General features: G+C 51.4%; 1 protein-coding gene across 3 annotated transcripts; it reads left to right on the forward strand.

The window, feature by feature from the left end:
• The first annotated feature begins 97 nt into the window (after window positions 1-97).
• Window positions 98-26,271, forward strand: IL17D (interleukin 17D). 3 transcript variants are annotated; one of them, XM_068526445.1, is made up of 4 exons: window positions 1,092-1,119; window positions 2,182-2,731; window positions 3,174-3,469; window positions 25,797-26,271. In XM_068526445.1, exons 2-4 carry the CDS (start codon window positions 2,381-2,383, stop codon window positions 26,077-26,079), a joined length of 930 nt encoding a protein of 309 aa, XP_068382546.1. In that variant the 5' UTR covers window positions 1,092-1,119; window positions 2,182-2,380; the 3' UTR covers window positions 26,080-26,271. The 3 variants fall into 3 exon arrangements, with proteins under 3 accessions (XP_068382545.1, XP_068382546.1, XP_068382547.1); XM_068526446.1 differs by lacking the exon at window positions 1,092-1,119 and having other exon boundaries at window positions 2,186-2,232; window positions 2,495-2,731; XM_068526444.1 differs by having other exon boundaries at window positions 98-2,731.
• Window positions 26,272-26,405: the final 134 nt, after the last annotated feature.

A 26,405-nucleotide genomic window follows, 5' to 3' on the forward strand; every position in this document is an offset into this window, starting at 1 on the left:
GCAGTGCCCGCGGCAGGAGGAGCGCCCGCGAGCGTCGGGGGGGGGTGGGTGCTGGGCGCCGGTGGGCGGGAGCGTGAAGGGCCCGGGGCAGGGGCGGGCCTCGTGGAACCCAGCGCCGCCTGAGGCTTCACGCTGCCGGTAACAGCGGAGGCGCCCTTGGCAGGTTTCGCTCGGGGAGCGCGCGTGATGTGCTGTGGTCTAACCTCCGGAGCAGCGGGCCCGCCGCCCGGAGGGGGTTGGCTGGGGCGGGCGGGCGGCCTGCGTGCGGGTGGTGAGGAAGAGAAGAAAGCGCGATGGCAGCGTCTGTGGCGGAGGCGCTGAACGGCGGCCGGTGTTGCCTTTCTGCGGTGGGCGCCAGTGCCGCCACCCTAGGGCCCCGGGAAAGCGGCGAACAAATCGTGCGCTGCGAGTCAGGAGGGCTGCGAGCAGCAGGCTAAGCGACGTGCGTTCGCGTTCAGAGCCCGGGCGAGAGGTGGGGAGGAGAGATCCGAGGAGGGAGACGGAAGTTAATCATCTCGGAGAAGAATACAACTCGGAAGGTGTGACAGGCCCGTGTGTGGAATGGCCATCTGAGATGCGGCGCACGCCCAGCTGTATGAACGGAACAGGGTGGGGTTGTTCCAGGCAAATGTCACAGAGCGAAAAAGGAACAAGGGACCAGGGTATTTGCAGGGGCGTGGCGATCGCGTCGAACCACCAACTCCCAGACGAGAAGGGAAACTAGGGCTCGAGTGGGGTGGCTGGTGAAAAGGCAGGGCCAGCAGACAAGGTCAGACAACTACAGGACAGGTGCGGAGAGAAGGTGCTGGTGTCGGGGGCCACTCACACTCGGACGGACGGGGAGCCGTTACCAGTAATGATCGCAGGGGTCGCGGTGGGTGAGCACAGGCTTCCAGAGTTGAGACGTGATGGGGGAAAGCAGGTGGAGCTGGGGTAGCCAGTTCGAGGCCGGGTCTTGGGTGGCTCCTCCACAGGTGTTAAAGGTGCGGGAATGAGGTGCCGGCGTGGTGGGACCTCCAGGTGCTGCCCGAGAAGACGACAGATAGACAGAACTCGTGGTGGGGAGACCTGATCTTCGGAGGAGGGAAGGAGGCTTGGATCCGTCAGTAACCCAGGAAGGTAAGTGGATGCAGCCACCCCTACCCGGCTCCTATGCCAGGGAGCTACAGCCGGCCTGGCGCTGGGGGGCTGAGCGGTCCACGGGCTGGGCGAGGAACGGCTCTCGTGAGGTCGGGGACCGTGGCACCTTCAGCGGAGAACACTGTAGAAGAGTTAGCTTCCAAGGGAACATGAAGAGGCTGCTTTTGAGTATTTTGTTGCCTTTTCTCACTCGTCTTGATGTTGGATTTAACTATGAGCATGTTTATTTCACACGTTCATAAATATGTTCAGGTTTGAGGGGAATTGACTAGACATTTTGCACCTGTTGAGAAGACAATTTCTCAACTCTGCTTAGCATCACAAAAACGAATTTTATGTTCTATCAAGTGGGCAGGCATTTTCAGTAGTTTATGATCTTTCATAAAATGGAAAGTGTTGGGAAGTAAATACTTCCGTTTCCAAGTAACAGGGGAGGAGAGGGAAGTTGCCATGTTATCAGACAGTAGAAGATATTTTGTTGAATAATATACAGAATGAGCGGTCTGGCGCTGTATCGCCTTACCTTTCAAAGGATGAAACTGCTGTCTCCTAAAGGAGTCCCACACTTCTACCAAATTTAAAAAAAAACAGTATGTGTTTGTGTATTGATATGTTTATTCCCATTTTACCAGAAAGAACACAATTTATCTACTAATCAGAAAAAAAGTTTTGTAACCTCAAAACAAACGTTTACTCGCCAAGCTGTAAATAGCTTAAATGGCTTAAATTGGAGATTTCTGTGGGATTTTGAGCAGTAAATAGGACAATTCCTAAACTCTTCAGTTATAGAATATTCAAGGCATACAAAAGTGTTGTTTTTCTACACAGCATAACTGAAATGTAGCTTAACCAATGATTTACAAGGCAGTCAAATACCAAAGCTGGAAAGCATTTAGGGAACCATAAATAATGTATTTTCTATACCTTCGAAAACCTTTCAGCTGTTATCAATCTTTTGTTTTTATTGGCCAAGTATGACTGCCGTTAAATGACCGTATTCACTAGCCCGCCACCTAAAAAGCATTAAGCATTCATTTACAGAATAAACGAACGAGCACGTCTGCTTTGGTTCTTGAAATAGAATTCCCTCGTGTAAGTATATTTTCTTTATTTACAAAGTATTAGGCTTATTTTACATGACTGCGCGCGTTTACAGTCCCGGCATCACGAAGCAGGAGTTCCCGACCCTGTAGCGCCCAAGGATGCCCAGTTCCAGCCATAAAAGTGCAAGCTGGGTAGAATGTTTGGTGCTTGGATTTCGGAGGTGCTAGGGGGGCAGAGAGGGACCGCTTCCTGGTGTCTGGGGGAAGGAGAAGCGCCCCCGCCCCCCATTCGGAACGCTCTCCATCTCCAGTCCCTCAGAGGAAGTCGTGGCGAAGAAGCTGCTTCCAGGCCCCGCGCGCGCCTCTCCGGGTGCCCTTCCCGCTCCCGCGGCGCCTTCGTCCGGGAGGCTCTTCGCGGCGGCCGGACCCGGCCAACTTCCCTTCCAGCCGAGGCGCCTCCTTCCGCTCAGCGCCGCGCGGCTCCGCTCGGGACGTGTCCGCGCCTCCGCGACCACCGGAGCCACTTCGGGGCGATGCTGGGGCCACCGGTGAGTGCGCGGCGCAGCGGCCGCGTCTCGGCCCCCGGGCGCCGGGGGCCGCCGCCGTCCGTCCCGGGCCGCCTCGTGGGGCCCGCGCGCCCCGGACACGCGGGGGCCGCCGAGGGGCCCGGGCGCCGTCACAGGCACTCGCAGCCCGCGGCGCAGCAGCCCGGCCGGCACACGCACACGCGCACCGCGCACCCGCGGCCCACGCGGACCCCGGCTCGGGGCGGCGGCGGCGGGGGGCGAGCGGGCCGCCGCGGGGGAGGGCCCCGGGGTGCCCGCGGGCGGCGCGCGGGCGGGGAGGGCGCGCGGGGGCCGGCGTGGTCAGCACCCATCCTCCGGGCGGGGGCGCGGGGCGGGGGGCGTGGGGCGGGGCCCTGGGGGCGGGGGCGCGGGGCGGGGCGCGGGCCCCTCCTCCGCGCGGCGCTGAGCGCGGCCTGTCCCGCAGGTCTGGGCGCTGGTGGCCGGCGTCCTGCTGGCGCTGTCGCCGGGCCGGGCGGGGGGCGCCCCGAGGGCGGGCCGGCGGCCGGCGCGGGCGCGGGGCTGCGCGGACCGGCCCGAGGAGCTCCTGGAGCAGCTGTACGGGCGGCTGGCGGCCGGCGTGCTCGGCGCCTTCCACCACACGCTGCAGCTGGGCCCGCGCGAGCAGGCGCGCAACGCCAGCTGCCCGGCCGGGGGCAGGCCCGCCGACCGCCGCTTCCGGCCGCCCACCAACATGCGCAGCGTGTCGCCCTGGGCCTACAGGTGAGCGGGCGCGCCGGGGGGCGCGGGGGGGCGCGGGGGGCGCCGGACCGTCAGCGGCTCCTTCCCGCAGAGGCCGGGCAGCTCCCTCCGAGGGACCCGCGTTCTCCGTTCACCTTTCCGGTCTTTCAGACGCCCGTTTCTCGAGCACCTGCGCCTTGCTAGGTACGTGGTTAAGTGGGGTCCACGCGGCCGAGCCCGGGGAGCTTTCGTTGATTGTTAGAGGACTCTGCGCAGGAGGCCTGTGCGGGGTCTGACGTGGGGTCTTGCGGACGTTTCTCGGGCGCCTGTGCTGGTCCAGGTGCTGCTGGCCTTGGACCCTCCGAGCCCGTCAAGCCTGTGGTCGACAGGAGTGGGGGTGGCGGTCATCGGGAGCAAACGAGGCGGGACGTGATTGGACACGAGGAGTTAAGTGTGCGGTGGTTTAAGCGGGGGGAGGGGGAGGACGGAGGGCATCGAGCACGCTGGAGGACGGGCGTCATTCCACGGTCGCTGGGGGAGAGGTCATCTCGCAGGAAAGCAGTGGCGTGCAGGCAGGGCACAGTGTGGCTGGAGCGCGTCCTCAGCGCACGTATGGCCGTCCGCTTACATCCCTGCTGTCGCTGCGAGTGTCACCGTCCCGAGGGGCTCCCAGTCAGGCTGGAGAAGGTGGGATCCCTCACTGCCACAGCCTCGGGAAAGGGACGGGGTGACCCGGAGGAAAGGAAGGGAGTGAGGAGCTCAGGCCAGGGGGGCGGGGAGCGGGGAGCGCAGGCCTGGGTTTGCCCTTAGCAGTGTTTGCAAGGTTGACATTTATCCTTGAGGGTGTTTTTTCGATCGAGGAAGCCATACAGCCACTCGTGTTTCGTGTTTCGGGAAGCTGTCCCTGAGGGGGGAAAACGACACACGCAGCTAGGATGGTGGGAGAGGTGAGACCAGGACCAATTTGAATGGCACTGCTTAAAGAGAAAGGGACAGGATTTAGTGGAGGATGGTTCCGTGTGGGACGGAGGGGCCGCCAGCGTCCCAGTCCCCACGGTGGGCTGTGCGGGGACGTGCGAAGACCTCCCCCGCCTGCCGTGGCGCCCAGCCCCCTCCGCCCCGCGTGCTCGCTCTTCCCGCCTGCGGCTGGTGCCCTCGAGACACACCTGTCGGCCATTCACGCTGGTGCTTCGTCTCCGCCTTTTCCTCTTTCTCCCCACCATTCCCAGGGCCCCAAAGGGTGGGTTGTTGTCCCGCCCTCTTTCTAGCCTCATGTCACACCCTTGACGTGCGAGGTGGCATCCCGGAACAACAGACTACGCTCTCCTCCCAGGCCAGGCCGAGGCCCGTGGACCACGAGGACCACGAGGCAGCAGAGTAACTGTTACTCAGGACCTCCTGTTGGGCGCGTCTGCCACGCGTCTGGCTTGGGTGGTTGACGTATTTTAGCAACAGGACGAGCAGGCTCCGTGGAGGAAACGAGTTCAGTGCTGGGCTGCGCAGTTCCGTCCCTGAGAGCACGCGGGCGGAGGTGTGGTCTCGCGAGAGGTCGGGGCTGGAGCGCAGACCCGGAGTTGTCAGCTCGAGAGCTCCGCGTGGTGGAGTTGAGCTGCCCGTGCACGTTGCTGCCACTGACGCCTGTGTCTCCCCAGGAAAGACCCCAGAGCGGAGGGAGCAGGGCGCGGCCGGGGCAGGTGGCTGTCAGGAACCCAGCATCGCGTGGTTCTGCCTGGGGAGCCTTTGCCCCTCGCGGGCCTGGGCCAGGAGCTACGCCTGCGTCGTTTTTCAGACATTTCGAGCCTCGTGAGCTTGTCCCTCGGTGAGCACGGGGAGGCCCGATGGCTCCATGCTCTGCGGGAAGGATGGTTTCCAGGATGGGCACGGGCCGGGACTGCAGGTGGCTGGCCGCTGAAGCCGGCCCTGCCTGGTGCTGCCGGGAGACCCCGCCCTGCGCCCTGACCTCGGATCACCTCCCCACCTCCCGAGTTTCTGGGAAGATTAGAAAAAGCAATACACGTGGCATCCAGGAGCCTCTTCTAAGTGGTGTGCTTAGACGTTACTGCTGGGCGGGATCGCGGGCGGTAGAGCGGCCTCACCTGTGCTGTGTCAGCTCAGACTCAGAAGTGGTATTTAAGGCTACAGACAGAACTTTTAAAGATGGATGGGGAAATGGACTGCATGTCAAACCTGAAAGGCACAGAAAGGACCACTTCAGCTGGGTAAGCTAAGCTTTAAAATAGAAATTTGGAGTATAAGGTGGTTTTCCTTCTCTTTAGGGGAGAGATGGATCATTCGATAAATAGCGTTGGGACTGGGTAACTGGCTGAAAAGATATAGTTGGATCTCACTCTTGTATGGAAATAAGTTCCAGATGACTCAGACTTAAACGTGAAAAGTAAAACCACAAAAACACATAAAAACGCAGTCAATTATATTTATACTCTTGAGTGGAGAAGGCCTATTTAGTAGCTCACAGGCCCCTAAAGTCATTAAAGAGGAGAGTGATAAATTTAATTACATAATTGTCTGCCATTTCTTCTTGGCAAAATTGGAAAAAAAAATACAAGGGCAAACTGGGAAAAAATAACTTGCAACCCATGTGACAAAGGGCCTGTTTCATGAAGAGCTCCTACAAACCAAGAAACAGGCCCAATGAATTGGTATAGATGATCTTATTTACAAAACAGAAATAGAGATACAGACGTAGAGAACAAAGGTATGGATACCAAGGGGGGAAGAGGGGGTGGGATGAATTGGGAGACTGGGATTGACATATACACACTATTGATACTATGTATAAAATAGATAAGTAATGAGAACCTACTGTATAGTGCAGGGAACTCTACTCGGTGCTCTGTGGTGACCTAAATGGGAAGGAAATCCAAAAAAGGAGATATATGTATACGTATAGCTGATTCACTTTGCTGTACAGTGGAAACTAACAACATTGTAAAGCAACTGTACTCCAATAAAAGTTAAGAAAAAAAAAAAAGACCCGATGAAAGGAAGATAGAGGCCGTGGTCAGTCCCCATGGAGGGAAGTCACATGACCCCAACTCTGAAAGGTGGACAGACCTCGCCCTCAGGCGTATTTAAACTGTACTGGCACTTTCCTGGTGGTCCAGTGGTTAAGACTCCACGCTCTTAATGCAGGGGGCCCGGGTTCTATCCCTGGTTGGGGAACTAGATCCTGCATGCCGCAACGAAGATCCTGAGTGCCGGAACTAAGACCCAGTGCAGCCAACTAAATAAATATTAAAGGGGCTTCCCTGGTGGTGCAGTGGTTAAGAATCTACCTGCCAATGCAGGGCACAGGGGTTCGAGCCCTGGTCTGTGAAGATCCCACATGCCGCGGAGCAACTAAGCCTGTGTGTCACAACTACTGAAGCCCACGCACCTAGAGCCCGTGCTCCGCAACAGGAGAAGCCGCCGCAATGAGAGGCCCGCGCACCACAATGAAGAGTAGCCCCTGCTCGCTGCAACTAGAGAAAGCCTGTGCAGCAACAAAGACCCAACACAGCCAAAAATAAATTAAAAAAAAAAAAAAAGGAAATCCAACTCTTATTTAAAAAAAAAAAAAATCACTGTACTGAGAGAGCTTTTTTGGTGGGGGCACCCATCTGGCCGAGCTGGCACGGTGTGAGGGGAAGGCTCTCCCATACACTGGGGGTGTGACTGGTACAGCTTTTATGCAGGAAAGTTATGTATTAACTACGACAATTTCAAATCCCTATTTTGCTCCTCCCCCTTCCCTCTCCCCATTGGTAACCAACCACTAGTTCTCTGTGTCAGTCTGTTTCTGTTTTGTTATGTTTATTCTTTTTTTAGATTCCACATACAAATGACAACATGGTATTTGTCTTTCTCTGTCTGAATTATTTCACTAAGCATAATACCCTCCAGGTTCATCCACAATGCTGCAAGTGGCAAAATTTCATTCTTTTTCTATGGCTAATATTCCACTCTATATGTATATACGTCTTCTTTATCCATTTGTCTGTTGATGGACACTTAGATTGCTTCCATATCTTGGCTAGTGTAAAAAATGCTGCATAAACATTGGGGTGCATGTATCTTTTCGAATTAGTGTTTTCATTTTTTTTTGGATATATACCCAGGAGTGGAATTGCTGGATCATATGGTAGTTCTATTTTTTTTTTTTTTTAATTTACCATTTTCATCATTTTTAAAAAAAATTTATTTATTTATGGCTGTGTTGGGTCTTTGTTTCTGTGAGAGGGCTTTCTCCAGTTGTGGCAAGCGGGGGCCACTCTTCGTCACGGTGCGCAGGCCTCTCACTATCACGGCCTCTCACTATCACGGCCTCTCTTGTTGCGGAGCACAGGCTTCAGACGCGCAGGCTCAGTAATTGTGGCTCACAGGCCCAGTTGCTTCACGGCATGTGGGATCCTCCCAGACCAGGGCTCAAACCCGTGTCCCCTGCGTTGGCAGCAGATTCTCAACCACTGCGCCACCAGGGAAGCCCCGGTAGTTCTATTTTTGTTTTGTTTTGTTTTGAGGAATCCTCACACTGTTCTTCACAGTGGCTGCACCAATTTACATTCCCACCAACAGTGCACAAAGGTTTCCTTTTCTCCACATCCTCGCCAACATTTGTTATTTGTGTTCTTTTTGATGATAGCTATTCCGACAGGTATGAGGTGATATCTCATTGTGGTTCTGATTTGCATTTCTCTGATTAACAATGTTGAGGATATTTTCATGTGCCTGTTGGTCATCTGTATATCTTCTTTGGAAAAATGTCTATTCAAGTCTTCTGCCCATTTTTTAATTGGTTTGTTTTTTTGTTTTTTGATATTGTGTTGTATGAGTTGTTTATATATTTTGGATGGTAACCCCTTATTGGTCATAACACTTGCAGATATCTTTTTCCATTCAGTAGATTGTCTTTTGTCAGTAGTTTCCTTTGCTGTGCAAAAGCTTTTAAATTTGTTTATTTTTGCTTTTGTTTCCTTTGCCTTAGGAAACAGATTGAAAACAATATTGCTACAATTTACATCAGAGAGTGTTCTGCTTGTGTTTTCCTCTAGGACTTTTATGGTGTCCGATCTTACGTTTAGGCCTTTAATCCATTTGAGTTTACTTTTGTATATGGTGTTAGAGAATGTTCTAATTTCATTCTTTTACATGTAGCTGTCCAGTTTTCCAGACACCACTTATTGAGGAGACTGTCATTTCTCCACTATGTATTCTTGCCTCCTTTGTCATAGATTAATTGCCCATAAGTGTGTGGGTTTATTTCTGCGCTCTCTATTCGGTTCCAGTGATCTGTGTGTCTGTTTTTGTGGCAGTACCATACTATTTTCATTACTGTAGCTTTGTAGTATAGTTTGAACTCAGGGAGTGTGATTCTTCCAGCTCTGTTCTTCTTTCTCAAGATTGGTTTGACTATTCAGGGTCTTTTGTGTTTCCATTCAAATTTTAAAATTATTTGTTCCAGTTCTGTGAAAAATGTCATCGGTGTTTTGATAAGGATTGCTTTGAATCTGTAGATTGCCTTGGGTAGTATGGTCATTTTGACAGTATAAGTCCTTCTAGTCAATGAACACAGTGTATCTTTCCATCTGTGTCATCTTCAATTTCTTTCATCAGTGTTATCGTTTTCCGAGTACAGGTCTTCTACCTCCTTAGATTTATTCTTAAGTATTCTTTTTGATGATGTGGTAAGTGGGACTGATTCCTTAATTTCCGTTTCTGCCAGTTCCTTGTTAGTGTATAGAAATGCAATATATTTCTGTGTATTAATTTTGTATCTTGCAACTTTACTGAATTCATTGATGAGGTGTAGTAGTTTTCTGGTGGTGTCTTTGGGATTTTATACCTATAGTATGTCAGCTACAAACAGTGAAAGTTTTACTTCTTCTTTTCCAGTTTGGATCCCTTTTATTTCTTGTCTGATTGCTGTGGCTAGGACTTACAATATTATGTGGAATAAAAGTGGTGAGGGTGGGCATCCTTGTCTTCTTTCTGATCTTAGAGTAAATGCTTTCAGCTTTTCAGCATTGAGTATGGTGTTAGCTGTGGGCTTATCATATGTGGCCTTTGTTATGTTAAGGTATGTTTCCTCTATACCCACTACTGGAGAGTTTTTATCAGAAAGGGATGTTGAATTTTGTCAAAAGCTTCTCCTGCATCTATTGAGATGATCATAATGGTTTTTATTCTTCAATTTGTTAGTGTGGTGTATCCCAATGATTGATTTATGGATATTGAAAAATCCTTGCATCCCTGGGATAAATCCCACTTGATCATGGTGTTTGGTCCTTTTAATGTATTATTGGAGTCAATGTGCTAATGTCTTGTTGGAGATTTTTGCATCTATGTTCATCAGTGATATTGGCCTGTAGTTTTCTGTTTTGTGTGATATCTTTGTCTGGTTTTGGTATCATAGCATGAGTTCAGATGCATTCCTTCCTCTCTGATTTTTTGGAATAGTTTCAGAAGGATAGGAATCAACTCTTCAACTCTTCTCTAAATGTTTGGTAGAATTCACCCATGAAGCCATCTGGTTCTGGACTTTTGTTTGTTGGGAGATTTTTTCTTTTTTTTTTCCAATTACTGATTCAGTTTGATTACTGGTAATTGCTTTGTTCATATTTTCTGTTTCTTCCTGGTTCAGTTTTGGGAGATTGTACACTTCTAGGAATTTGTACATTTCTTCTAGGTTGTCCATTTTATTGGCATACAGTTGTTTATAGTCATCTCTTATGATCCTTTGTACTTCTGTGGTATCAGTTGTAACTTTTCCTTTTTCATTTTTGGTTTTATTGATTTGGACCCTCTCTCTTTTTTCTTGATGAGTCTGGATAAAGGTTTATCAACTTTGTTTATCTTTTCATAGAACCAGCACCTAGTGTCATTGATCTTATTGGTTTTGTTTTGTCTGTATTTCATTTATTTCTGCTCTGATCTTTATGATATCTTTCCTTCTACTAACTTTGGGTTTTGTTTGTTCTTTTTCTAGTTCCTTTAGGTGTAAGGTTAGGTTGTTTATTTGAGATTTTTCTTTTTCCTGAGTGTGTATTGCCGTAAACTTCCCTCTTAGAACTGGTTTAAAAAATATTTTTTTTTAATTGAACTATAGCTTATTTACAATTTTGTGTTAGTTTCTGGTGTAGAGCAAAGTGATTCAGTTATGTATATACACACATATATGTATATATATTCTTTTTTATATTCTTTTCCATCATGGTTTATTACAGGATACTGAATATAGTTCCCCGTGCTATACAGTATGGCCTTGTTTATCCATTTTATATATTGTAGTTTGTATCTGCTAATCCCAAACTCCTAATTAATCCTCCTCCCCTTCCCCTTTGGTAACCACAAGTTTGTTTTCTATGTCTGTGAGTCTGTTTCTGTTTTGTAAATAAGTTCATTTGTACCACATTTTAGATTCCACATATAAGTGATATCATATGATATTTGTCTTTCTCTGTCTGACTTCACTTAGTATGATTATCTGTAGGTCCATCCATGTTGCTGCAAATGGCATTATTTCATTCTTTTATGGCTGAGTAATATTCTATTGTGTATATATATCACACCTTCTTGATCCATTTATCTGTTGATGGACATCTGTGTTGCTTCCATGTCTTGGGTATTGAGAATAGTGCTGCTGTGAACACTGGGGTGCATGTATCTTTTAGAATTAGAGTTTTCATCTTTTAAAAAAATGTTTATTTATTTGGTTGCACCTGATCTTAGTTGTGGCAGTCAGGCTTCTTAGTTGCAGCTCACCAGCTCCTTAGTTGTGGCTCGCCAGCTCCTTAGTTGTGGCTTGCGGTCTCCTTAGTTGTGGCAGGTGGGCTCCTTAGTTGTGGCATGCGAACTCTTAGTTGTGGCATGCATGTGGGATCTAGTCCCTTGACCAGGGATCAAACCTGGGCCCCCTGCATTGAGAGCGCGGAGTCTTATCCACTGCGCCACCAGGCAAGTCCCTAGAGTTTTCATCTTTTCCAGTTATGTGCCCAGGAGAGGGATTGCAGGATCATATGGTAACTCTATTTTTAGTTTTCTGAGGAACCTCCATACTGTTTTCCATAGTGGCTGCACCAATTTACATTCTAACCAATGGTGTAGGAGGGTTCCCTTTTCTCCATACACTCTCCAGCATTTATTGTTTGTAGACCTTTTTTTTAAAATTTATTTTATTTATTTATTTTTATTTTTTGGCTGTGTTGGCTCTTCATTGCTGTGTGCAGGCTTTCTCTAGTTGCAGTGAGCGGGGTCTACTCTTTGCTGCAGTGTACAGGCTTCTCATTGCGGTGGCTTCTCTCGTTGCAGAGCATGGGCTCTAGGCATGCAGGCTCAGTAGTTGTGGTGCATGGGCTTAGTTGCTCCACAGCATGTGGGATCTTCTCGGACCAGGGCTCAAACCCATGTCCCTTGCATTGGCAGGTGGATTCTTAATCACTGCGCCACCAGGTAAGTCTGCATGTATCTTTTTGAATTATGTTTTCTTCTGGATATATGCCCAGGAGTGGGATTGTGGGATCATATGGTAGCTCTGTTTTTAGTTTTTTACGGAACCTCCATACTGTTTTCCATAGTGGCTGCACCGATTTACATTCCCACCAATGGTGTAGGAGGGTTCCCTTTTCTCCACACACTCTCTGGCATTTATAGTTATAGTTTTTTTCTTTAATTCTTTTTTTAAAATTAATTAATTAATTAATTTTTATTTTTGGCTGCGTCGGGTCTTCGTTGCGGCATGCGTGATCTTTCCTCGCAGTATGTGAGCTTCTCTCTAGTTGTGGTGCACAGCCTTCTCTCTAGTTGTAGTGTGTGAGTTTTCTCCTCTCTAGTTGTGGTGCGCAGGTTCCAGAGTGCATGGGCTCTGTAGTTTGTGGCACGAGGGCTCTTTAGTTGAGGCATGTGTGCTCAGTAGTTGTGGCGCACGGGCTTAGTTGCCCCACGGCATATGGGATCTTAGTTCCCCGACCAGGGATTGAACCCATGTTCCCTGCATTGCAGGACAGATTCTTTGCCACTGGACCACCAGGGAAGTCCCGCATTTGTTGTTCGTAGACTTTTGGATGATGGCCATTCTGACTGGTGTGAGGTGAAACCTCTGTAGTTTTGATTTGTATTTCTCTAATAATTAGTGATGTTGAGTGTCTTTTTATGTGCTTTTTGGCCACCTGTATGTCTTCTTTGGAGAAGTGTCTATTTAGGTCTTCTCATTTTTTGATTGGGTTCCTTGGTTTTTTTTTTGATATTGAGCTACATGAGCTGTTTTGTATATTTTGGAGATTAATCCCTTGTTGGTTGCATCATTTGCAAATATTTTCTCCCATTCTGTGGGTTGTCTTTTCATTTTGTATATGGTTTCTTTTGCTGTGCAAAGCTTTTAAGTTTAATTAGGTCCCATTTGTTTATTTCTGTTTTTATTTCCATTACTCTAGGAGGTGTATTCAAAAAGATATTGCTGAGATTTATGTCAAAGAGTGTTCTGCCTATGTTTTCCTGTAAGAGTTTTATAGTATCCAGTCTTACATTTAGGTCTTTAATCCATTTTGAGTTTATTTAGTGTTAGAGAATGTTCTAATTTCATTCTTTTACATGTAGCTGTCCAGTTTTCCCAGTACCCCTTATTTTTTTTTTTTAAAATTTTTTATTTTATTTATTTATTTACTTATTTATTTATGGCTGTGTTGGGTCTTCGTTTCTGTGCGAGGGCTTTCTCTAGTTGTGGCAAGCTGGGACCACTCTTCATCGCGGTGCGCGGACCTCTCACTATCGCGGTCTCTCTTGTTGCGGAGCACAGGCTCCAGACGCGCAGGCTCAGTAGTTGTGGCTCGCGGGCCCAGTTGCTCCGCGGCATGTGGGATCTTCCCAGAGCAGGGCTTGAACCCGTGTCCCCTGCGTTGACAGGCAGATTCTCAACCACTGCGCCACCAGGGAAACCCCCAGTACCCCTTATTGAAGAGACTGTCTTTTTGCCATTGTACATTCTTGCCTTCTTTGTTATAGATTGGCCATAGACACGTGGGTTTATTTCTGGGCTTTCTATCCTGTTCCATTGAGCTATATTTCTGTTTTTTTGCCAGTACCATACTGTTTTGGTTACTGTGGCTTTGTAGTATAGTCTGAAGCCAGGGCACCTGATTCTTCCAGCTCTGTTGTTCTTTCTTAAGATTGCTTTGGCTCTTTGGGATCTTTTGTGTTTCCATATGAATTAAAATTTTTTTGTTCTAGTTCTGTGAAAAATGCTATTGGTAATTTGATAGGGATTCCATTGAATCTGTATATTGCTTTGGGTAGTATGGTCACTTTAACAATATTGATTCTTCCAATCCAAGAACATATCTCTCCACCTGTGTGTGTCATCTTCAGTTTCTTTCATCAGCATCTTATAGTTTTCAGACTACAGGTCTTTTGCCTCCTTAGGTAGATTTATTCCTAGGTATTTTATTCTTTTTGATGCAATGGTAGATGGGATTGTTTCCTTAATTTCTGTTTCTGATATTTTATTGTTAGTATATAGGAATGCAACAGATTTCTGTGTATTAATTTTGTATCCTGGAACTTTACCAAATTCATTGATGAACCTACTAGTTTTCTGGTAGCGTCTTTAGGATTTTCTACGCATAGTATCATGCTCCTGTGTATATGCTCTGCCCCTACTACCCATCTCCATCTCCATCTCATTGTGCTTCCTTCTTTATATCTTTAGTTGTAGAACATCTTTTCTGGTAGGTTCTGGTCTTTTTTTATTGGTAGTTGCTCTGTAAATGTTTGTCATTTTGGTGTGCCTGTGAGCTTGGGGGTCTTCCTGCTCCACCATCATGGCCAAGCTCCAAAAAAAGGGCCAAAACATCTTAACTTTAAAATGGAGAGCCGAAAGGGAAATTTGCCAACCACGAGGAAAGAGCAGACACTAACGAAACGAAGCTTCAGTGGGTCACGACAGCCTTCGATTTCCCAAGAGCCTTGGCTCCAAGGGAACTGTTTGCTCTCACCAGTTGTGGGCTCCCGGCAGAGGCCTTACTTGCCTTCACGGAGGTCAGAGGCCCCGGGAGCCACAGCCTGGGGACACAAGGAACTGGGCGGGGACAGAGCCAGGACCCAGGTCCAGACTGCTCTGGTTCCCCTGGCTGTGCTCCCCACATATGGGCTGTTAGAAAAGCAACATTCAGCCTCCAGAATATAAAAATATTTTCTCATTTACTTTGTGTCATCGTGTTTGTTTCTCTTAAGCTTTAGAAACAAATACGACAAAAATAAAATCAATGTGATTGCTCAGTAAGTTTTTTAAAGTCACATTGACATAGTAAGAAACATTGTAGGAGTACTGAAGTTTATTACAGTTTAAAGATACACATTGCTTATTTATGTTGACACCCCAAAGATACACATCCACCAACACTCCAAGTAATTTTTACTTGTTTATAGTTCTCAATTTTGGGTATTAGTCTAAAGATAACTTTTCTCTAGGATGTGAATAATGCACAACAATTTATTTTTAGGCTTTGCTACTTTTCTTTATAAATTCCTCCTGGGAATTTAAGCAACTACATCTACGTTTATTTTGCAATAAACAACTCCATGGGTCACAACAGCAGCAAGGGAATAAATGGAAAGAAAAAGAAACAGGACAAGGAGGCGGGGAGAGGAGGGGGGACGGGAAGGTCGAGGGACCCAACGGGAGGGGCAGGGGGACCACCCGCTTGTGAGCACAGCAGCCCTGTGCAGATCAGCCTGCGTTGGGGGTACCGGCAGGGGCGCTGGCCGGGTGTTAGGAAGCGTCGGGAAAGTGGAATTTTCTCACGGAGAACCCGGGTTGGCTCTGCTCTGTGGCCAGAACTCTCAGCAGGAGACCCTTGGGAGCAGGGGCAGCAGCAGCGACAGCTCCCAGCTCGTGGGGGGGGCGGGGGGAAGGGCACCACTGTCTCCGGCTGGGCCAGCGAGATGCCCGCGGGGATGACCTGCACGTTCCCACGAGCCGGTGGCTGGATATTTAGCCACGCTGTTTTCAGGAGGGCTGAAACAGGAAGGGCGCTTCTGCTTGCCCCTCCTCCGACCCTGCGTCCGCCACGCCACCCCCGAGCGTCGCCTCCGCGCCCCTTCCCCAACAAGTGTCGCCCAGTTGTCCAAGCCACTGTGCGAGGCGGTGCTGTGGACATCGCTTTTTCTTCATTATGTTGTCCTTAAAATTGTAGAAGAATATTAATTAGAGAAAGTACAGAGGGGAGGAGCATCGTGTTAGAGAAGGTCCGCCCCCTTTCGAATGTTCCCGCTTGTTTCTCTCGTGCGCTCCCTCCCCCCGGGTGCACGGTCAGGCTGTGTCCAGGCACCGAGAGCCCAGGTCCCCACGGACAGGAGCCGCGGCTCCCAGGGAGGTGGCCGGCAGGGGGCAGCACCGGCCAACCCACCCGCCCGCCGGCCCGGTCATCTTTGAACCCGGGGAGACCTTGCTTCTGTCTGTTTTTCGTTGGCAAGTTCACTGCCGCCTGGCGCCCGGTTTCTTATTCTAATGATTTATAAACAAAGCCTTTCTGCCTTCCCGGGTATCTTTGTATTGTCTGTGTATCAGCACAGGTGTCGAGTCCTTTCTGTTAAGAAGGGCAGGGAGGGAGGAAAGGACAGAGGCAGTCGACTGCCAGCGGGGGTGGGGCTCCAGTGACAGCACACGACACTGGGCGGGAGGGGACATCGTCAGACTCTGTGGTAGAAAAGGAGAAACTCATCATTTAAAGCAGCTTGGTAGGAAATGGTGGTATTTCTCCCCCCAGATATTTTTATGGATAAGTGACTTTAATTGGTCCAAGTCCTGCATGGATCTTTTTCTCCGAGCTGCTCAGCACACAGCGGGTTGGGCTGCGGCCACCAACGTTCCAGAGTAAAAAATAGAAGCGTTGTCGGGAGCGCCGTCCTGGGGTGACGGTCTCTCCTGAAAATAGGCCGTTCGTTTTGCTTTGAAGGTTGTCTTCTTTGATTGCTGGGTCTTGTTCTACGTAAGATGCGTGAATATTCCATCCCGTCGTCCCCTGAATAAAATGTCTGTGTCCTTCATACGGGTGGAAGGACTGGGCGGCGAGCACGCGTGCCGCGAGCCGACATCCTCTTGGCCTCGGTCTTCAGAAACGACACCCGAGGCTTGAAAGGAGGGCAGTGGGTGCCTGGCTCCCACGGTCAAGGGGAAAATGACCTTCCAAAATGCTCCCAGGACGAGGCGCAGCGTCTGGGCTCGTGTTCCGTGTGGATTATTCCTCACACTGCGCACGAGGTGCTTGGCCCGCCCGCCCCAAGGACGGCGCAGCGGACGTGGCTCCAACGCCAGATTCTGCAGCTTCCCTGGACGGAGAGTCCAGACCGCCGTGGCAGGAGCTCTGTTTTTCCTTTGAAGAGATTCTTCCCAGCTGCCCGGAATGTGTGGCATCTGCCCTGAGGGAGAAAAGGGCCCTAAAGAAGCTCTGGCTCATTCGTTCCCTGGTTCCCTTTCTCTGTCCCTCGGCAGGGCTTTTGTCCTGAATCGTCTTACAGATTCTTTCCGAGTCTCTCTGCTCTTCCCTGAGCTCCCAGGTGGGCAGGTCTTGCACTGAGTCATCGGGTCACCCTTTTCCAAGGGCCCCGTGGAGGTAGGGCTGAGCCCCTGGGGGCCTCGGGCCCCTCGTGCGGGGCTGGGCCTTGGGGGGTGGGCCGGGCCTTCCAGGCCCCGCGGGGACCAGCCTGGCGGGCAGAGGAGCCAGTGGGTCTGCATCGACCTCCCTGGCTTGGGGTCAGGGCTGTCCGAGGCCAGGCTCAGGATCGCAGCGCAGTGGCCTCGGCCCAGGGTCACTGACCCCTGGCTGTCCTCGCTGGCATCCTCGCCGGCATAGGGCCAGGTGCGTCCGCGGGGACGGCCTCCGGGTCCATGCGGTCAGGCCCCTCTGCCTCCCAGCTGGTCCCATGTCCTCTTCCCCAGGGACACACACACTCAGGTTCTCGTCGGGCGGGGGCGCGTTCAGGGCTTCCTGGCAGCCGCGGTGAAGGCCTGTCCGGCTCAGCCTGAGCAACAGGAGGGCCGGCGGCGCTGCGCAGGGGGCTGCCGTCTCCTGTCCCCGCGCCCCCGGCGGTCGGACCCGTTGCACAGGGAACCACAGACCTGCCTCAGTGCCCTGTGGTCTCTCGGACCCGGGCCCAGCGGCCTCCCCCGGGGCTGGTCAGGACTGTCCAGGGGGTGTTCAGGCCCGGCCCGGCCCGGCCTTGCGCCCCCCTGAGCTCCACAGCCCTGGGGAGGGGACAGCATCCCAGCAGAGAGCAAGCCAGGTCTCAGCGCCACCGTCCACGCTGGCTCAGCAGTGACCTTGTGGGCTAATTAGACTCCTTGGCGTGGGCATCCAGCGGGAGGGTCCTGAGATGGGGGGATGGGGAAGTGCCCCCGGTTGTGTGCAGTCACCCCCTCAGAGGCGCTGGGGGCTTCTGTCTGGGGCTCCCAGACACGAGCCAGGCGGTCACTTGGCGGCCAGCGGGCTGAGCTCCTGAGTGTGGAGGGAAGGGTGGGAATCCGGGGTTGAACAGGCCCCATGCCACACGGTTCTGAAAACCACAGTTTGGAAACCTTGTTTCTGCCTTAATTGCCCACGTCCAGGAGAAACAGCGCTTGGGAAAAGACACTGTCCCCCTCAGCTTCCTTGAGGGCCGCCCGATGTCTTCCCGTTACCAGTATCTTGAAGGCTGGTAGAGCAAGCCCCTCCTATTCGTCCTCGCAACTGTTTAGACTGTTCTGGGCCCTTTTCTCTCTGTACGGGTTTTAGGATTAGCCTGCCAAGCTCTAAGAGAAATCTACGAGAATTGCACTGATTTCATAGATTACTTTGGGGAGAGTCTCCGATATCTTAGAAACGCAGGGGATTACAGGCGTCTTTTCTAAGCAGAAAACGTTGATAAAAATATCACTTTATTAGTCCTGCCATCAAGAAGGTGGAGGAAGCAGCCTGCCCATCAAATCCATCCCCTGCACTTTGCAGAGAACCAGCAGGGGCGATGACTCGTCCAGTGTCACTGGTTGGTAACCAGGTTGGACCAAAATTGTAGGTTCAGGACTCTGACTCCAGGCCACCCCTTTAAGAAAGTCTGTTTTGACCTTGGGATCTGGGGACCCGGGACTGTTGAGGCCACTTGGTTCCATCCGTTGCTTCTGGGCGGAGGGGCCTTTCCCCACTTCTTCCTGGCTTTGGGGCCTGGGGTCTTGGGATTGCTGTGAAAGGAGTGATCACACAGCCTCTGCTGTTTGAAATTAAACTCATTTGTGTTTTGCAAAGAGGGAGGATGGGTTTGTGCATAAACATGGCGGCGGCTCTGCCCCGTGACCTGCTGCACTCCTCGGGGAACTGCCTCGAATTGTTTCCTACCCTGTCCAGGGCCCGAGCGGCTCTTTTTCTGGCCCTGCCGTCACTCACATTCCTCTGGGCTTGGTTTCCATCCGTCTCCTCACGTCCTTTGTTCCTGGATTAAGCTGGGCCAGCTGTCGCTCCCTGCGGCCAAGCTTCACACGTGGGGTCCCTGCAGAGGGGACCTGGCCTCGCTCCCGCATGTTCCCTCTGGCTGGGTGCGCACGGTGGCAGCAGAAGGGGGAAGGCCGAGGGGGTGGGCACTGGGGGCCATTCGACCGCGTGTCCTTGTGGGGTGACAAAGGATCCCTGCTGGCAGCTTTCTTTACCCTGAAAGCACTCCTAGCTGAGGATCTTCCCAGAATCTCAAGGCAGGGGGTTGGGGTGACGGGCCTGCGTCTGTCCCGTGTCCCAAGGCTTCTGGACTTTCCTCCCGAGCCCCGCGCCCGCCCCCCATCGTGGTCTCCGCCGGCCCCCCACCTGCAGTGCTGGGTGTTGGGTGGGATGGGTGCGTTGCACCCCGTCCCATGGTAGCACATTTCCATCCTGAGAGAAACGCTGGCCATGAACCCCCGATGCTGAGCTATCCATGTGCCCATCCCAGGTCGGGTGGGCAGGGGTCCCGTTGTCACAGTGCCTTGGCCAGAGGTGTCCCTGTGACAGTGGAAACTTCAGTCCCTCGGGCCAACTGGCGGGAGCCGGGGGGATATTTTTAGTCGGATGAGGCTTCTGACCCATCTCCACATCCAGGCGGCCATCAGGTCCACCTGCAAAACTAGCACGTGACACGGGGACTGTCACCTGTGTAGAAAGAGAAACCCTGGTTGTTTGAAAGGGATCTTTATGCCCTCAGGTTGGGGCCTCCCTCCCACACCCGGTTCTGTCCCATGGCTGCGTGCACGTCTACACTGCCATCGGCATGAGCTTCCCGTTGTCAGCCTGAGCCTGTCTGCGTCTCATAGCCCCTTGTGGCTTCCGGGACCTGTAACTCCAGACTCTCTGCTCTGGGCTCAGGGGTCCTGCCACGTCGCAGATTTCTTCGCAAGTCCCTGCCCCACCGCACACACGCGTGTAGACAAACACACACACACGTGCGCACACGCCACTCCCCCTGGCTCCCTCCCCCACCGCCTGCGAGCCCAGCCCTCTGGCCTCACCTCACCCCTGGGCCTCCCCTGGGTCCCATGCGCGGGTGTGTCCAACCCCTGGCTGTGCGGCAGGAGCTTGAAAATTGAGGCTCACTGCTGACCTGCCGAGACAGGTTTAGAGGCACACGGTCACTCTGTGTGTGTGTGTGTGTGTGTGTGTGTGTGTGTGTGTGTACACACTCACGAGTTTGGTAGTTTCTCTAAAAGATAAAGATTCTTTGTTAAGCAAAGCCACAATACCACTGAACACACCTAAAATTGAATACTTCCTTCATATCTTCAAATAGTCCAGTTTAGATTTTCTTGACTGTCTCGTATTTTTAAAACTTAAAGTTTTTTCTCTTTTATTACTTAATTCTTTGCTTTGAAATAATTTAAAAGTAACAGGAAAATTTGTGAAATTAGTACAAGGAAGTCCCTGTACCCTTTACCCAGACTGCCCAAATGTCAGCATCATAGCTCAGCAAAATTACCGAGATGAGGCGCTGCATGGATACGGTGCCATATTCTGAACTGTGACCTTCAGAGGGTTCCTACTCATGCCTCTTCCCTGCCCCAGGGTCCAGCCTCTGCAGCTCAGGGCTCTTCAGTCTGTGACAGTCCCTCAGTCCTTTGTCTCTCGTGGCTGTGACACTTTTGAACAGTGCTGGTCCATTGTTTTGTCGAATGTCCCTAAGGGTTTGATATGTTTTTTAAGCAACCATATACATATAGTTTCTCATCCAAATGAAAACACCTGGGAATTGGGGCTCAACTCCTAGCTGCACCTGGTCGGCTGGTGTAAACCAGGTCAGCGATGCCCCAGTACTTACATCAGTCTGCTCAAGGCGCTCCATTTTTTAAATTGAGATACAGTTGACATGTGATATTAGTTACAGGTGTGCGATATAATGATTCAATATCTGCATATCTGGCAAAATGATCACCATAAATCTAGTTAACGTCAGTCACCACACAGTTACACATCTTTTCTGCATGATGAGAAATTTTAAGATGTACTCTCTTAGCAACTCTCAAATATGCTATACAGGATTGTTTTTTTTTTTTAATACGTCTTTATTGGAGTATAATTGCTTCACAATGCTGTGTTAGTTTCTGTTGTACAACAAAGTGAATCAGCCATATGCATGCATACACATGTCCCCATATTCCCATATCCCCTCCCTCTTGAGCCTCCCTATCCCACCCCTCTAGGTGGTCACAAAGCACCGAGCTGATCTCCCTGTGCTGTGCGGCTGCTTCCCACTAGCTATCTATTTTACATCTGGTAGTGTATATATGTTCATGCCACTCTCTCACTTCGTCCCAGCTTACCCTTCCCCCTCTCCGTGTCCTCAAGTCCATTCTCTACCTCTGCATCTTTATTCCTGTCCAGCCCCTAGGTTCTTCAGAACCTTTTTTTTTTTTTTTTTTTAAGATTCCATATATATGCGTTAGCATACGGTATTTGTTTTTCTCTTTCTGACTTACTTCACTCTGTATGACAGACTCTAGGTCCATCCACCTCACTACAAATAACTCAATTTCGTTTCTTTTTATGGCTGAGTAATATTCCATTGTATATATATGCCACATCTTCTTTATCCATTCATCTGTCAGTGGACACTTAGGTTGCTTCCATGTCCTGGCTATTGTAAATAGTGCTGTGATGAATATTGTGGTGCATGTCTCTTTTTGAATTATGGTTTTCTCAGGGTATATGCTCAGTAGTGGGATTGCTAGGTCATATGATAGTATTATTAACTACAGTCATCATGCTGTACTTTATATCCTCACGATGTAATTATTTTATAACTGGAAGCTTGTACCTGTGGACCCCCTTCACTATTTTACCGACCCTCTACTCCCTGCCCCTGGAAAACACCAGTCTATTCTCTGTATCTATGATTGGGTTGTTTTTTGTTTTGACTTCACATGTAAGATCATACAGTATCTGTCTTTCTCTGTCTGACTTATTTCACTTAGCATAATGCCTTCAAGTTCTATCCATGTTGTCGCAAATGGCAAGATTTCATTCTTTATTATGGCTGAGTAATATTCCGTTGTATATATACCACATCTTCTTTATCCATTCATCCATTGGTGGTCACTTAGGTTGTCTCCATGTCTTGGCTGTTCTAATAATGCTGTGATAATAATGCAGTGATCATACATCTTTTCAAGTTAGTGTTTTTGTTTCCTTGGATAAATACCCGGCAGTGGAACTGCTATATTATTTAGTAGTTCTATTCTTAATTTTTTGAGGATTCTCCATATTATTTTCCAGTGTCTGCACCAACTTACATTCCCACCAACAGTACGCAAGGGTTTCCTTTTTCTCCTCATCTTTGCCAACACTTATTTCTTGTCTTTTTTTGGGGGCGGGGGGGTGGGCGTGTTGTGTCTTCGTTGCTGCGCGCGGACTTTCTCTAGTTGTGGCGAGCAGTGGCTACTCTCCATTGCGGTGCACAGGCCTCTCTCATTGCAGAGCACGGGCTCCAGGCATGCGGGCTTCAGTAGTTGTGGCTTGTGGGCTCTAGAGTGCAGGCTCAGTAGTTGTGGCCCATGGGCATTGTTGCTCCGCGGCATGTGGGATCTTCCCAGGCCAGGGCTCGAACCCATGTCCCCTGCATTGGCAGGCTTCTTAACCACTGCGCCACCAGGGAAGTCCTCTTGTCTTTTTGATAATAGCCATTCTGACAGATGTGAGGTGGTTTTGATTTGCATTTCTCTCATAATTAGCGATGTTTGAGCATCTTTTCATGTGCCTATTGGACATCTATATGCTGTCTTTGGAAAAATGTCTATTCAGGTCTTGAGCCCATTTTTTAATCAGATTGTTCTTTTGGTATTGAGTTATATGAGTTCTTTGTATTTTGGATATTAACCCCTTATCAGATATATGCTTTGCAAATATTTTCTGCCATTCAGGGGGTTGCCTTTTCATTTTGTTGATTTCTCAAGGCTCTTTTAATATTTAGGTTCCCCTACCTCTTTTTTCCCTCTTGGAATGAAACCTCTGTTGAGTTTCTTTTATTTGGTATCTCTCTATACACTTAAGTGAATGGTCTTACTTAACTACTATTCATATGCTAATAATTTAAAAATCTCCATCTCCAGCCAAGATCTCTCTTGGGCTCCAGACCGGCTTCCACTCTGTAGTCTGAGGGATCTAAAATTCCATCTGATTGGGTCACTTCTCTTTTTAACATCCTTCCTGTTGCCTTCAGGGTCAGATCCAAAATTCCTGTTATGAACTGGAGGCCTCCACAGATGGCTCCAGCCCCAGCTCTTAGTTCTTCTCCTGTGCTGCAGCTCCTAACTGACGTGGTCCCTCAAATCTAGGCTTTGACCTCTGCTCTAAATGCCCTTTCTCCCTCTTCATCTGGATGAATCCACCCAGGTTCCACTTTACCAGGAGGCCTCCTCTGCTGTGATGGCCGGGTTTAACTCTTGCTTTGTATATTTATCCCGAGAGGGTGAGTCCTTGGATGATAGATTATTATAGTATTTCATCTATATTCCTACTGCCTGAAATACCACTGGCACTTAGGTGTTTGTTGAATAAATGTTGAATGTGGTTGCAGATATTACAAATTCCTTTTCCTTCTAATGTAAGTGAGGGTCTCATCTTGACCTCAGGGTCTGGAGGACAGGAAGCTGGAGAGAGAGTGCAGACTCACCACCACCCTCTCACCATCTACTGAACTCTTCCTCTCCGTGGGCGCTGTGCTGGGCTTGTCAGAGCATGAGAGTGAGTCCAGATACAGTCCTTACCCTTCCCTCCCAGGGGAGGACGTGGAAAATGTGCAGTTCTGTCTGAAGCCCAAGGTGTTACGAGAATATGGGGGAAGAGGAGGTTAAATCTGACTAGGACAATCTGAAAACTCTTAAGATAATGACTTGCATTGGACCTTAAACATGGCAAGTCTTCGCTGAGTTGAGATTGGTTTGGGGGAGACTTCATCTTGAGCAAAAGCTTAGCCGCGGCCCCTGCCAGGCGTCCCGCCCTGGCGGCAGGTGTCGGGCGCGCGGACGAAGGTACGTGGGTGAGGAGCAGGTCGTGGAGGCCTTTGGAGGCGAGGCCGAGGAGCTGGGGTTTTTCCTGACGTGACCGCCCCTGCCCGAGAGGGGATCTGGGGGGGCCTGTGCCCCTGTAGGGGATGGGAATGAGGCATTACGGGGGTGGAAAAGCTGGAAAAGTAAAGTTCTTACGAAGGCAGCACTGAGGGAACAGTGATGAGACGCTTATAAAAGATACCTTCAACTCTTTGTGGGCATGCTGGAGGGACAGCGGGCCGGATGGGGTTGCTGTGGGTCTCCATGTCCCGGGGGCAGGCAGGTGCCTTCGCAGGCCGGCCCCGCTGCCCTCCTCCTGCTGGCACACAGATTTCCAGGGCCCTTCCTTGCACAGCAGTGAGAAGGGAGTCGGGGCCAGGCCTCCCTGCTCCCCTGTTGCTATCCTCCTGGTCACCCCAACTTCTCCTCTGACCTCATCCCCACATCCACATGGTGGCCAAGGACTCAGCAATGTCCCTCTGGGCTCTGGGATGCTCAGGGGCAGGGCGGCGTGATCCCTGACTTTAAGCACCACCTTCCGTCTTGACGGCATCCTGAGGCCCGCCCCTCCCCTCCCCTCCCCACCGGCCCCCTCCCTCCCTTGGGCTGCAGGCCTCACCCAGCCTTAGTTCTTTCCTGCTGTGTAAGTGGCACGTAGTTGGTGTCAAGTGGATTTGTTGTGGCGTGAAGATACCGTTTCTGAGGCTGTCCACAGGCCACGGGCAGTTGGCCTGGGTGACATGGCCTCCAGGCCCCCCACGCTTGACAGCTGGTCAGGTTCTGCCTCCTGGCCTAGTTTGCCCAGTTCACCCATCGCGTGCCTTCCTGCCTCTGCGCTTTTGTAACTGGTTGTTGGAAGGTCCTTCTCATCTAGAAACTTCTTAGCTTGGCTGGTGCCCTGCAGTCCTGCACGGTGAGGGCCGAGGGACACTAGTCCACGGAGGTTGCGCGTGAGGGGCAAGAAGCTTCTGGAAGCCTGGCCACGCCCTCCCTGCGGAGCCCCAGGTCCCAGGGGTGGGCACCCTTGGGCACACCTTGCTAGGTTCGTTTCCATCCTAGGCTCCCCTTGGGCCAGCGCTCGGGGGGCCTTCCCAGGCGTATGGATGTGTGTGTCCCTTGAGAGGTCAGGTCACGGCTGTGACCCTGAGACTTCAGGGTCACAAGGACCGAGCTCCAGAAGTAAGAGGGCAGGTGAATGGAAATGAGAGTTTGGGGTCTTGGCGATCCCAGGAGGTGGGGCAAGTGTCCCCATGCAAGGGGACGTTAGGGAGGAGTCCTGGGTTCCATCAGTGACCTCCTGGTTTTGGGGAGGCAGGGGCAGGGTCCAGCCAGCAGCCACAGGGTTGTCCTGGGTGCCGACACTTGGATCTTGGCATCTGACCAGAAAGTAGGGAGACCTGGAGGAACACGGAAGTGGTCCAGTTTAAGGCATCCTTCACTTCCCTCCTGTCCTGGGCGGCCGGTCCTTCCTGCCCACCCCCCGGCCCCTTTCCCACACGCAGGAGGGCACGTGGACCCTGACGGACAGTGGGATGCAGGGCCCACTCCAGGGTCTTCTGGACAGGTGTCTGGCAGCCGCCTCTGCTTGAGGCTCTATCAGCAGCGGGGAGGCCAGGGTCTGCCCGGCCTGGGCCCGCGGGGTGGTGAGGGCCCAGAGCAGGGTGGCCGGGGGCATCTCATTGCGCACGCGGGCTGTGCGGTGTGCACCTGTCCTACGCGCACTGATGCAGAGTCTGAAAGTGTTTTCAGGGAATGTGGCCTGAGGGGCGGCCGTAAACTGTCTTCACTTTAAACACAGCGAAGGCCAGCGGCTGCTCGGCTTTAGGGCCCGTCCTCTCCCCGCAGGATCTCCTACGACCCCGGCCGCTTCCCCAGGTACCTGCCCGAGGCCTACTGCCTGTGCCGGGGCTGCCTGACCGGGCCGCGCGGGGAGGAGGACGTGCGGCTGCGCAGCGCCCCGGTGCTCGTGCCCGCGGTGGTCCTGCGCCGGACCCCGGCCTGCGCGGGCGGCCGCGCCGTCTACACCGAGGAGTACCTCACCATCCCCGTGGGCTGCACCTGTATGCCCGGGCCGGACAAGGATGCAGACGGCGCCAACTCCAGCCTGGACAAGCCGGCCCGGCCCTGAGCACCCGGCCCCAACCCGGGGACCCCAAGGCCCCGAGGAAACGTGGACGGAGCACCCAGTGCTGGACTGGACTGCACTGCACTGCCTGCGAGCCTGACCTCCTGCATCCCCCGGGCTTCCTCTTGGGCAGGAGCGCAGGGCGGTGAGAGGTGATGGGAACTAACCACGTGGCAGCCCTGTGTGGGCAGCCCAAGGCTGGGGCCACCACAGGTGACCAGCTTCGCCAGAGTTCGTTGAGGCTCCTTAAGGCTCCCAGCCACCGACCCCTTGCAACCACGGGTGATAGCACTGCAAGAACCGCTGGGAGGGGACAGAGCCTCACAAGA

The sequence above is a fragment of the Eschrichtius robustus genome, chromosome 18 (genome assembly GCF_028021215.1).
Source record: "Eschrichtius robustus isolate mEscRob2 chromosome 18, mEscRob2.pri, whole genome shotgun sequence".
NCBI classification, from domain to species: Eukaryota; Metazoa; Chordata; class Mammalia; order Artiodactyla; family Eschrichtiidae; genus Eschrichtius; species Eschrichtius robustus.